Source organism: Haliaeetus leucocephalus, unplaced genomic scaffold, assembly GCF_000737465.1.
Source record: "Haliaeetus leucocephalus isolate CR32 unplaced genomic scaffold, Haliaeetus_leucocephalus-4.0 Scaffold184, whole genome shotgun sequence".
Taxonomy (NCBI): domain Eukaryota; kingdom Metazoa; phylum Chordata; class Aves; order Accipitriformes; family Accipitridae; genus Haliaeetus; species Haliaeetus leucocephalus.
The window spans coordinates 9,584,059-9,595,883 of record NW_010972620.1 but is presented as its reverse complement, the minus strand read 5'-3'; the positions used below and the strand labels follow the sequence as shown (position 1 = coordinate 9,595,883).

Here is an 11,825-nt window from a genome sequence, read left to right as displayed (position 1 = left end):
CAAGATGGCGGCGGGGGGCGCGGCGGACGCCCAGGCGCGCTTCGGCCACTCGGTGAAGGGGCTTCTGACCGAGAAGGTGACGAGCTGCGGCACCGACGTGATCGCCCTCACCAAGCAGGTGCTGAAGGGCTCCCGCAGCGCCGAGGTGAGCGGCGGGCGCCGTCGGACGGCCGACTACAGGGCCCGGCATGCAGCGCGGCCGGGAGGCCTGCGGGGAGGAGTCGGGGACGGCGGGCGATGTGGCCCGGCCCGGCCCGGCCCGGCCGCGTCCCTGGGCAGTGCCGAGCGGGGCCGGCGGGAGCGGCCGGCCGCCGCGGGGCTTGCTGGGAGCTGTAGTCCGGGGCGAGGCGGGGGGAGGCATCCCTGGGAGCGGGCTGTGGGCATGGCTGGGCCGGCGGGGCACCGCCGGTGGGCTCTTGGGCTCCGGGTGCCTCTGACAGCGCTGGGGAGGTGGTGGGAGGCGGGAGGCTGCCTTTCCCTCCTCACGTCTCTCCAGAGCGGCAGGCTGGAGCGGTGCCTGAGGCTCCCCCTGAGCCTGTGTGCTCTGAGGGGTGGGCACGGTACCTCCGCGCTCCCCACAAACTTCGCACCGTGTCGCCCGGAGTCCCTGAACTGTCAGTCTTGCGTGCAGGTCTGCTGAGCAGCTGTCACGAGTGTCTCGGGAAGCGCAGAGCTGCTGCCTCTCAGTCTGGTCTGTGCATTTGTCTTTTAGCTCCTGGGTCAAGCTGCTAGAAACATGGTGATGCAAGAAGATGCTATCCTGCACTCGGAAGATGTAAGCTGTGTTTATCTGCTAGAGCAACAGTGTTTCTAGTGGACAGGAGGAGAGGAGGGTTATAAGAACAGATACGCAGACGTGCTACTGGAGCCCTGAAATGAAATACGTGAGTTCAGGCAGCAGGGCTAGTGGCCAGAATAATTTAGGCCTTCTTCAAACACACGTGTGGTTCCAACGTTCTGCAGCCCAAGCCAGCCCTTAAGCTGTGTCATCTCTACCGGCAAGCTTGAGGGACCATAGGTTGAAATGAAGCACTTGGTGTCAGTGCCTGTCATTGGGAAAGAAGAGGGGAGTGTGCCACTGCTGGCAGATATGGCGGGGGGCATGTTTTGGAGACAGTGCAGTGGTACAGTGATGGCCGTGCTGGAGGAACAACCTGGGGCATTGGGACATCTTGCCCTGTGTTTCTGCTGAACTGCTCCCATCAGACATTCATTCTTTGTCTTGTTCTCCACAGAGTTTAAGGAAAATGGCCATAATAACCACTCATCTACAGTACCAGTAAGTAGGGGACAGCACGTTCTTTCTGGGGAGCTGAATGGATCCCTCGATCCCTTTATGTTCTACTTAAAGAGTTTGCATGAAGCCCACTCAGACCCATCCCTCTTGCACAGCTCCTCAAAGCTGAGCAGACCCTGGAGCTAGGATCTTCCAGCCTTCTCCAGCTCCACTGGTACGGCTCAGGCTGTTTTGGGATGGGAGCTGAGATTTTTGCCTCCTGTTTGCCATGCACTGTGTCTCCTGTGAGAGTGTGTGATGCATCTAGGACTAAGGGGGAAAAGCCAGTGCCGCTGCTGCCCTCTCAGGACTTAATCCAGAAACACACTGGGGTTTTGGCCTCCTGAGCCCTTGATCAAGTCGCTTTTCTTCAACAAAACATGAACCCTGTTGCTGAGATTTTATTTTTCTAATGCTCTTTTTGTCTCCTTTTCTCATCTAGGCAAGAAGCAATTCAGAAGAAGTGAGTACTCAGCTGAAGGAATGCCAGGAGGACCTGGGGGACATGTGTGGGGGTTGATGGAAAGGGAGAAGTGATAGAGTAGGGTGGGGGAAAACGGAGCGAAAAGCTTTTTACAGCTGCCTTTGAAGCAGATGCGGGCCCAGCAGGATAGTATTTCAGTATTGTGAAGAGACGGGAATTTGAGCGAAGGGATGATTTGTACCAAACCTTCCATTTGTTTCATTAACGTGATAGAGCTTGTGAGGTTGTTTGTGATAGGAGATGAGGGTGTTGTAGAGCAGAGCTGTCTGCTTATGGGTGCACAAAATGAGGTTTGCCTTGTGGGGACACGGAGGTGGGTTGGGGAACCCCAGGGTTTCTCTTCGCTGTAGTGTCAGCACTAGAGCTGTTCTGGTCCCTTGGGCACAGGCAGTACAGCGTAGTCTGGGGAGCAGATCTCACTGTGAACCTCCTTTTGTTTGGTCCCCAGCGTTGAGCAGTCATCAAACCTACAGGACCAGCTGAGTCACTTGCTGAAATGAAGCATAACCGAAGGCACGAGGACATGTCGACTGGCAGTGAGGGCAGCGAAGCGTCCTTTCCCCTCCAGACCCCGGGGTTCAGACCTGTGTCTGGATGGTGCTGGATGTCAGCTGGGATGCGTGCAGAGTCTGTGTTTCTGGGCACGTGGGCCCCTCTCACATGCCTCCATCTGTGTCTCTGCTCCAGAATGCTTGCCTGCTCGCCAGTGCCTAACTGAAACAAACTTATCTGAACCTTCACTCCCCCCAACAATTCCTGTGTCTGCTTACTTCCCATGTATTGCAAGGTGCTCAGCCCACACTAGCACCCTCGGCAAGAAATGTGTAAAATTGAGCCGTGGGTTTTAAATACAGGCGCCTGCCGTTTGACACTGGTCTGTATTTAGACACAGAGATGGCACAGAGTGCAATTTATTTAGGGCATGTTAATCAGCAGGAGCTGTAAGTGCCTGGGTGGGTGAGAGAGGTGCTTCAGTGCAGACTGAGGTGCCAGTTCCAGGCCAGAATTTCTGAAAGCGGGAATCTGGGCACACACCTCTCTCACTGGTCCAGCTGGACATGGTTTGGCCAGCATCCTGCTCGGAGGTTATCTTCTTTTCCACTCTGCCAGAGTTTGGAACATCATCCCCTTGTCAACCGGTCTGCACTGCCTTCGGCCTTCAACTGCATTCCTCTTCCTGGGCTGCTGCTCCAGCTCTTGGTGAAGCAACCTTGGCTGTGGTGTGTGTTTGTATCTGGTTGGGAAGGTATCCAAAGGCCCGGCCGGGAAGCAGGCAGGAGAACATCATGAGCCGGTGTGCTCAGTTCTGCACTGCTCTGTGTGGGAGGACTAGAGACCAGGCTCCTGTTCACATCCCGGGGAGCGACATCAGGCCCAGGCTATAAATACTGTGTCTTGTTTTTGGTAAGTCACTTATCTGGAGCACTTGGAGTGCACGGGAAGCACTTGTTTGCCCGAGTGTGCTTTTCATCAGCTGATAGGAGAAGGCAGGCTGAGAGTGGGCATCGGCCTGGCACGTTCCTGTTGGAGCACTGCTGGGCTTTGGCTCCTGTGCTGCAGAGCCTTCTGGGCTGGATTTCATCATCCCCTCCAGTGCCACTGCCTGTTTGGGTGTCACCTGGTGGCACCACAGCTCCTGCATCCCCGCGAAGCTGCCACTGTTAGCCCAGGGCCATGGGGGGTATTTTTGCCTTGGGAGGGGTCCTGATCCCCGGCTTTGCAGATGCACTGTGGAAATGAGGGTTTTCCCTGAGCTGTTGGAGAAGCTGTGACTCACTTGCTGGGAATAAAAGCTGCCCTGAACACTACCAAACCGCAGCAGTCTGTGCTGGATGCCATCGCTGGCCGTCCCTGTGCAGGGGGGAGACTGGGACGGTGGGTCTCTGCCCCCTGGTGTCCACCATTGTGCTTCAACTCTGGGGGCTTCTTTGCAGATGCAGTGTGTCCTTGCTGCAGGTGGCTTGTCCCGTCCAAGGTCCTGTCCTCTGGAGGGCCGGAGCAGCCGTGCGGCATTAAACTCGGCTCTCCCTGCATTTGGGGTGAGGAGGGACAGTGCTTGGGAGGTGCAGAGCTATTGGCGGGGGAGACAGAAGGGTGGGGATTTGGGGCTGTGGGTGCAGGCACGGACTGTGGGTGACGGCAACGTGACCTCCGTGGGAGCGGGGCCGGCTCCCTCCACCAGGCTGGAGACCTGCGGGGAGGCTATGGGGCCGTGTGTCCGGCGGCCGGGGCGGTGCGGGGTGCCGGGGCGGTGCGGGGTGCCGGGGCGGTGCGGGGTGCCGGGGCGGAGCGTGGCCCAGGCTGGGCAGAGTCTGGCCGAGTCGCTGCAGCTGGAGGCAGTAAGGAAGCCCGGGGCCCTTGCTGCCGGGTGCTGGGGCCTCCCTGGGGGTATCCCTGGGGCCGAGGTCTCTCTACCAAGCTGGGGGGCGGATTTGTCCTACGGGGAATTTTCTGGGTGCTCATGTCTCCAGGGCAGCTGGGACTGGGTGGTTTGGGGGGGGGGGGGGGGTTGTCAGGTGCCCCCAGGAGCATCCCACTAGGCTGCAAGTTAAGGAGGGTGTCCCTGGGTACTGCTGGGGGAGGGGGGAGGGCAAAAAGTGCTCCTGTATTTGGAGGAAGAGGGGGGTTCAGGGCCTTCGGGAAGGCCTGGCGCAGTGCCCGTCACTGTGGCGTCAGGCACCAGCCCCACGTTCCCGTTGCAGTGGCAACCCCCTGCGGAGAGCAGATCCACCGGGAGGTGCAGGTGAGGGGCGTGGGTGGGAGCTGGAGGGTGGATGGGGCGGCTGGGCAGGGGGGGCCAAGGCCAGGCTGTGCCCGGATGCCTGCTGCGCTCAGAGGGCAAAGCTTGTTTCAGGGCCCAGATAAAAATGTTAGGTGCGGTCGGCTGCTTTGCTCCCGTTTCCCGCAGGGAGGGGGGGCTGAGCAACCCCATGTTTCCCTGCCCTTGTTCCCCACACTCATCCTGAGCTGGGGAAATGGTGCCTGCAGCCTGCAAAGTTACTGCAAGTGGGAATTAAATCCCTCGCTGCACAAACACATTTGTGCATGCAAACAAGGGGAGACGGGGAGGATAGGGGCAAAGGGATGCCTGATGTTAGCCTAATTTTTAGCTGGGCACAAATGAGAGTGCCAGAGGACACCGGGGGCACATACAAGCCAAGTGCAGGCATGGCCCCCCACATTTTGGTGCATGGGGTGCTCCCGGGGCGTGGCTTGCCATAGTTTGGTGGCCTCTGTCCTTCCCATCTCAGGATTACTATGGCAAAGAGCTGCAGAAGTCAGATGACCTGAAAACCAGTGCGTGTGTCACCTCGGCCAGGCCCCTTCCCAAGGCGGTGAGAGATGCTTTGGAGCGTGTCCATGAGGAGGTGGTAGCCAGGTAAACCCCAGGGTCTCCCCTCCACTGCTGCGTCCCCATGGGCTGCAGCCCCCCCGGACCACCACGCCGTGGGGGCACCTCTGCCCAGCTCAGCTCAGCATCCCCCCAGGTACTATGGCTGTGGTCTGGTGATCCCCGAGTACCTGGAGTCATGCCGGATCCTGGATCTGGGCAGCGGCAGTGGCAGAGACTGCTACCTGCTGAGCCAGCTGGTTGGAGAGCGGGGCCACATCACCGGGATAGACATGACCGAAGGGCAGGTATGGCACGGAGCCGGGGCTTCCCCTTGTCCTGCCAGCATCCTCCCACCATCATTCCCTTCCTCCTCCCAGGTTGAGGTGGCAAAGAAGCACATTGCCTACCACATGGACAAGTTTGGCTACCAAAAGCCGAACGTGGAGTTCCTCCAGGGCTACATGGAGAAGCTGCATGATGCTGGGCTGGCCGATGACAGCTACGATATTGTCATGTAGGTACCATGCAGGGCACTGCCACCCCCAGTCATGCTGCTGCCCGGGGCCATGGGCTGGGGTCCGGGTCCGCATCCCACTGGGTCGCCTGCTTCAGGAGCACATGTTAGGAAAGGTAAAATCCCAAGGCAGAATCTGGGCTAGATCCTCAGAATATACGAACTGCCCTTTTCATGGCGTCTGCAAATCTTGCATGAAGCAATGGGACATGCAGCAGCCGGTGGATGTGCAGCAGCCGGTGGTGCTGAGTGTGCGAGAGGGTGCAAATGAGCCTCGGTCTCCTCCTCCCCAGCTCCAACTGTGTGATCAACCTTGCCCCCGACAAGAGGGCTGTGCTGCGGGAGGCCTACCGTGTGCTGAAGGTAATGCTGGGGCCGGTGCCTGCAGCGGGAGCGGAGGGGAGTTGGGGTGGCCTTGCTATTGGGGTGCTGCTGGGATGCAGCAAACGGGATCCAGCAAGGCAGGGATGTGGGATGGGACCAGGGGAGGGCACCTCTGCAGAGGGTTCCAAGCAGGGTAGTGTTGGGGGGTGCCCAGTTCTCCCTGCCCCTTTTGTTCTTTTGCTTCTTGGGGATGTCCCTTCACTCCTTGCTGCCTTCCAGCCTGGGGGAGAGATGTACTTCAGTGATGTCTATGCCAGCCAGCGCCTGAGCGAGACCGTCCAGAAGCACAGGGTGCTGTGGGGTGTGTAGGGCTCCGGGATGGGGGTGGCACGGGATGGGGGGGACCAGACCTTTGCTTCATCACCCGTGTCTGTGGTCTCGTGCCAGGGGAGTGCCTGGGAGGAGCTCTGTACTGGAGAGACCTGTACAGCATCGCTGAGGAGGTGGGGTTCAGCCTCCCGTGCCTGGTCACCGCCAGCCCCATCACCATTGTTGACAAGGAGCTGGAGGGCATCATCGGTGAGCATCTGACCAGGGATCATTGGCTCCAGGCAGTTGTGGGGAGCTGTGCTGGGATCTCAGGCTTTGCCAGTTCCCAGCCTGGGTGCTGGGTGTCCAATCCACCAACATCTACCTTGCAGGTGACTGCCGCTTTGTCTCCGCAACTTTCCGCCTGTTCAAGGTGCCGGGTAGCAGCCAGGCCGGGCCGGGCCAGGTCATCTACAATGGTGGGATCGTGGGGCACGAGCGAGAGCTGGTGTTTGATGCCAACTTCACCTTCAAGGTATGGGGAGACAGGCTGGGGCTCCCCAGGATGCTAGGCAGTCCTGGTCTGTAGGGATGGGATAAAGCTGATGGAACAGTGCTACTCAGCAGCATCCTCTGTGATTTTGGGGGTAAGCTTTGGTAGAGGGGGTGGTGGGCAGGAGCAAAGGGGCTGTATAAACCAGCAGAGGAGCAAACGGGTGGGAAAGGGAGCCAGACCCATGCATCATGTTGGGGTGAAGGTAGGAGCAGGACATCCATGGTGGCTTCACAGGAGGGCTTGAAGCCAGCTGCTTGGTCATTGTGGGTGTTTCTTAAGGTTTTGGGCCAGGCTGTGCCCCTGTTTCACTCTCCCCATCACCTGGCTGGGTGGCTGGGGTCCTCTGGGCCACATATCCCAGACCCCAGCCCTGTGACTGTCCCTCTCCCCTCAGGAAGGAGAGGTGGTAGATGTGGATGCCGAGATGGCTGCAATCTTGCGGAGCTCCAGGTTTGCGGACAAGTTCCTGATCCAAGCTGGCAGGGCCAACGCTGCCGCACTGCAGGGCTGCTGTTTCAAGGGGGTGAAGGTTGGTAGCAGGCAGCTGCACGGCTGGGTTCAGGGGTGGGGACATGGGTGTCCCGTGCCATCAGAGTTGCCCTGGGGTATCAGAGGGGCTATGGCATGACACCAAGAGACCTGAGTCCTTCTCGACCAGGCAGGAGCCCATGGGGCACCAAGAGTGGTGCCTGGTGCCTGAGTGTGGGCAACTACAGCCCAGCACAGGTTGGAGCCCTCCAAAGTGGGGGTCTGCTCTAAGCACCAGGAGTCTTGCCCCTCCAACATGTCCACGGGGGCTGCTGAAGCTCACAGCTGGACTGCCTGAGGTCTCCCAAGGGGAGGCATCCTTCCTGTGGGGAGATGGCTGGAGACAGCCTGCCCTAGAGAGGTGATGGCCCATCCCTGCAGCTCCTTCCTATCCGTCGTTCTCCCAGCTGCTGATGTGAGCTTGGCCCTGGCTGCCAGCCCTGACCCTGCAGTACAAAGCACCTCTATCTGCTGGAAGCCTCCCTCCTCCTCTCTTTAGTGGTCCCTCCAGCCTGTAGATGGGCCAGGAGAGGCAAGGGAGATAAGGCCCTGCAGCTGCGCGTCCCTGAAACACAACCTTGTCCTTGGGGAGGGGGAGATGTTCTTGGGTCCCTGTCCAAGCAGGAGGCATTTCTCAGATAAAAGCAGAGCCAAAGTCCCAGAGGAGCTCTTGGCTTCCTCCCTGCAGCAGAGAAAAGCAGCTGGAGTGACCGGGGGTTGCCCCCACATTAGCTACGGAGGGTCTGCTTGGGCTGCCCCGCTGGCTGGGAGTGAGTGGGGGGTAAATGCTGCTTTGTCGGTGTGCCTCTTGCTTCCCTCTGGCCTGATCCTGCCCCGGGTTGTTCTCTAACCTCCAGGAGAAGATCTGTGATCCCTTCCAGCTGCTGGAGCAGCTGGCGGCCCCAGGTCCTGCCTGCTGTCCCGGTGGCACCTGTGGTCCCCCAGGGTGTTGTTGAGCAGTGAGTGATGTCCCCGCGCTGGTGAATGCAAGTGGGGCAGGAGGATGTGGCCCCAACAGCACGCGGCTTCCACCAGAGAGCAAATAAATGGCCAAGCTCGAAGGCTGCGTGCTTGAGTCTGGCACCACAGGGCCCGTGGGGTGCTGTGCTTTCCTTTTGGGGCTAGTGGGGCAGGTCGTGCTTGGTTGCAGTGAGGATGGGCAGCTGTCCTGTGGCTCCCCTCGCTATGGGGCTGGCAGTGGCTGCAGGGCTTGGACACGCAGGCAGGGAAAGGGGTTGTGGGTCACTGTGTGTGGGATGGCAACAGCTGTGTGCTGGTGTTGAGCCCACGGAGCAGAGCGGAGACATTTGCAGAAGGCAACTTGGCAGAGCGGCGTGCAAAAGGAGGCCCTGGTGCTGTGCAGGGCCTGTCCCTGTGTCACGCACCCCTCTGCATGAGCCTGGCTCCAATTTGAGGTCTTGGGGAGCCTGCAGCCAAGACACAAATGCTTCTGAGAAGCGAAAGGCACAGCAGTAAGCAGCTCAGTTACTTTTTTTCTTCTTTTGATCTCCCCATGCTAACCCTCCACACACAGGGAGCTGCAGGCACCCGCTAGGCATTGTCCATGCCAGCTCCCGGCAGCGGGGTGAGCGGCTCAATAACGTGGTTGCAAATGAGCATCTCACCAGGGCAGTGGGCGAGAAGTATTCGTCACCTCCTGGGGGCTCGGTTGGCCCTGCTTTTCCATGAAGAACTCAATATGGCACACAGGGTGCAGAGGGATGTCCCCCGTTATTTGCATTCAGGACGGGGGATGCCCCCAGCGCAGCTCCCCACGCATTGTCTCGCTTGCAGCCCCACAGCCCATTCCAGGAGACAGGAATGGCTCTCCTTTTCCCTATGCAGCACCGCTGAGGTTTCTATTTTCCCCCGCACTCCATCTAGCGGGAAAGCCCCGAGTCCCCTGCAAGCATCGCACCTGCAGAGTTTTGCAGGGAAATGCAGCCCTTCTGGAAAAGCAGAAATCCGGCCAGCCGTGTCCTGCAGTGGGCGAGGGGCAAGGAGTGAGGGTTTCGAGGCTGTGGTGGGAGGTGATGGGCTGCGCCCCTGCCGCCCTGTGCAAATCCCGCATGCCCTGACCCGCAGAGGCTGTTTGGGAAAGACTGGGAGCTGCTGAACAGCAGCAGTGACGGAGCCCTTGGGTGAGCAGCGGAAGGGACTGTTTCCACCCCTCCTCAAACACTGATTTTTCCAGGAGGGACCAAATTTCCCCTCTCTGCCATTTAAACAGCACCTTGCTGTGGCATGGGGGAAGATAAAAAGCAAACAATAAAATATTTGGGTTCAAAAAGAAACGTGGGCAAGTGCCAAGGATTCTCTGCAGTAGCAGTAGCGGCAGGTGAAGACAGCCCAGGTGGTAAGGAGGCATTTCCAAAACATCTGGAATGAAAAGCGTGAGCAGTCAGGTAACACCCGGCTGTCACATGGTGATGGGAAGTCCAGTAACAGGCATGACAGACTGGAATGCTTAACCTGTCATCTCCCATCAGCAAAATAGGGGAGCGATTAATTTGCAATTTAGAGATTAAACATATAAACAGCGCCCATGAATATGGTTTCCTGGAAAGTCGCCTTGCAAGCCTGTCCTTTTGGCTTTGGACGAGACTCCAAGTCTGACCTACTGGGTATACAAAAATTTGTTAGGTTGTTGGGTTTAGAGCTACACCATGATTAAAAAAAAAAATAAAAAAAATCCTTGGTGTTATCTGGAGTCAGCAGGGCATGTATGAACTGGCTTCAGGTAGGGATCCCTGGCAGACCAGCCATGGGGGCGGCTGTGACCCGGGAGGAAAGAGGAGCTCTGAAATTGTGTGGAAGGACCATATCGGTGAGACCTTGGGAAGGACCTGCTGAAAACACAACCAAGATGCTGTTTAATCCCTCTCCCACATAGTTCTCTTCTGCGATTATTTACAAAGACTTCCTCAAAGTCCCTAAACAGCCCATCTTGGGAGGTCTGTGGCAATTAGCTCCTGCTATCAAAGAAAGCCTTCCCAGCACGAACGGAAGAGCAGGTGGGGCAGGGGGTCCTACCTGCAAACCCCTTCATTAAAAAGGCATGAGTCCCTGCCGCGGCCTTTCAGCTTGCCTGGGGAGAGAGGCGCCTGCGGCAAGGTCCCCCCCTCACATGCATACAGAAAAAGGCCACAGCTAAATGCCACTGCATTTGCATAGCACTATTTTTTTTCCAAATTCTCAGCATTTCTGGGAGGAAGCAGCTAAGAGGACTTGACTTTAATTTTGAGCATTAGAGTAGGGGTCCTCACCAGGCTGTGGATGTGGGAGTGTCTTTGCCTGATTTTGTTTGTGCATGCACAGCCTTGGGGTTTTTAGCCCCCAAGCCATGAAAAGAGGAGGTCCTGCAGCCCTGTCCCGTGTGAGGAACCCCAAAACAATCTGTCCAACACCCCGGTCTGGGTGTTTTGGTGACTGTAGAGATGGGCCAAATCCCCTTCTCCCACTGTGAAGCTCTGCAGCATTGGTGTCCTTCCTCTGCAGGCAGGGAGGGTGCGGTGAGGGCAGGAGCCGTATGTAGGTTGTGGTGCTCTGATTCAGCCTGAGGTGAAGGGGAAGTGATTCCCGAGTCCTGGCTCACTGTGATTAGCAGGGAGTCACTGTGGCTCAGGGGCTTCGGTCACCTCCCCGGGGGAGCAGACCTGCAGAACTCCCCCAGGATAAGCTGAGTGAGGTTTGGGACCAGGAAAGATTTGTGGCTACAGCCCCAGAGCACTGTGCTCTGCTCCCCACCGTATTGGGTTGTCCTGCGCAATGCTCTACTCTTCCATTTCCCAAGCACTTAAGTGGAAGGGAGGCTGTTTTACCTCCCCTAAAGGGTCACCCTGAACCAAAAATGTGGTCTCGGCCACCATGAGCCATAGCGGGTGCTCCCACAACGGTTCGTCTCTGGCTGTCTGGGATGCTAAACTGTGTCCCGCGCTGTATATTGCTCATCACTAATGGAAAGCGGAGTGGCAATGGCTGGCCCGTGGGGCATTTTTTGCCCCAGCCGGGGCTGTGGCACAGCAGCTGAGGCCTTGGAAACAGCCCGGCTCTTGGACGGTGGGACATAAACACACACTGAAATTACAGGTCTTTCCCTGGATCGGGGCCCGTCAGCCCTTCGTGCATCCATGCGCTAAGGACAAGTGGAGCGGAGCGCCTGGGGAGGCTTCGACCGTCCCCAGCGGGAGCCCCAAAGCCCCGGCTGCACTCATGCCAAGTCTCGGCATGGGGTTCGCCTGACTTGAGGAGGCTGGGGGTGCCCCGGGGGGCTGAGCAAAAGGCGGCGACGAGAGAGAGGAGCGCGGCTCTGTGCTTAATGTTTAATTCTGCTCGCACGAACGACAAAGCCAAGGAACCGCCGGGCCGCGGGGCGGAGGGTGCCCGGGGGCCGGAGTGCGACGGCTGAATCTGTAGTCGTTGCACTGTACGGCACCGACGGCGGCTCGGGGCAGAGCGGGGAGCGGGCACGGCCGGACGGTGCCGGGAGAGCCGCCGCCA

General features: G+C 58.5%; 2 protein-coding genes across 2 annotated transcripts; both read left to right on the top strand.

Moving 5' to 3' along the window:
• The first annotated feature begins 4 nt into the window (after positions 1 to 4).
• LOC104830097 (chromosome unknown open reading frame, human C10orf32) lies at positions 5 to 2,932 on the top strand. The gene is made up of 5 exons (XM_010564798.1): positions 5 to 145; positions 713 to 775; positions 1,236 to 1,279; positions 1,719 to 1,739; positions 2,209 to 2,932. Exons 1-5 carry the CDS (start codon positions 5 to 7, stop codon positions 2,258 to 2,260), a joined length of 321 nt encoding a protein of 106 aa, XP_010563100.1. The 3' UTR covers positions 2,261 to 2,932.
• Positions 2,933 to 3,964: 1,032 nt separating this feature from the next.
• AS3MT (arsenite methyltransferase) lies at positions 3,965 to 8,281 on the top strand. Its single transcript, XM_010564996.1, has 11 exons — positions 3,965 to 4,148; positions 4,463 to 4,503; positions 5,012 to 5,139; positions 5,249 to 5,399; positions 5,472 to 5,608; positions 5,902 to 5,971; positions 6,212 to 6,293; positions 6,380 to 6,511; positions 6,634 to 6,776; positions 7,192 to 7,326; positions 8,183 to 8,281. The coding sequence occupies exons 1-11, from the start codon at positions 3,965 to 3,967 to the stop codon at positions 8,279 to 8,281; spliced, it is 1,302 nt and encodes a 433-aa protein (XP_010563298.1).
• The last annotated feature ends 3,544 nt before the right edge of the window (positions 8,282 to 11,825 follow it).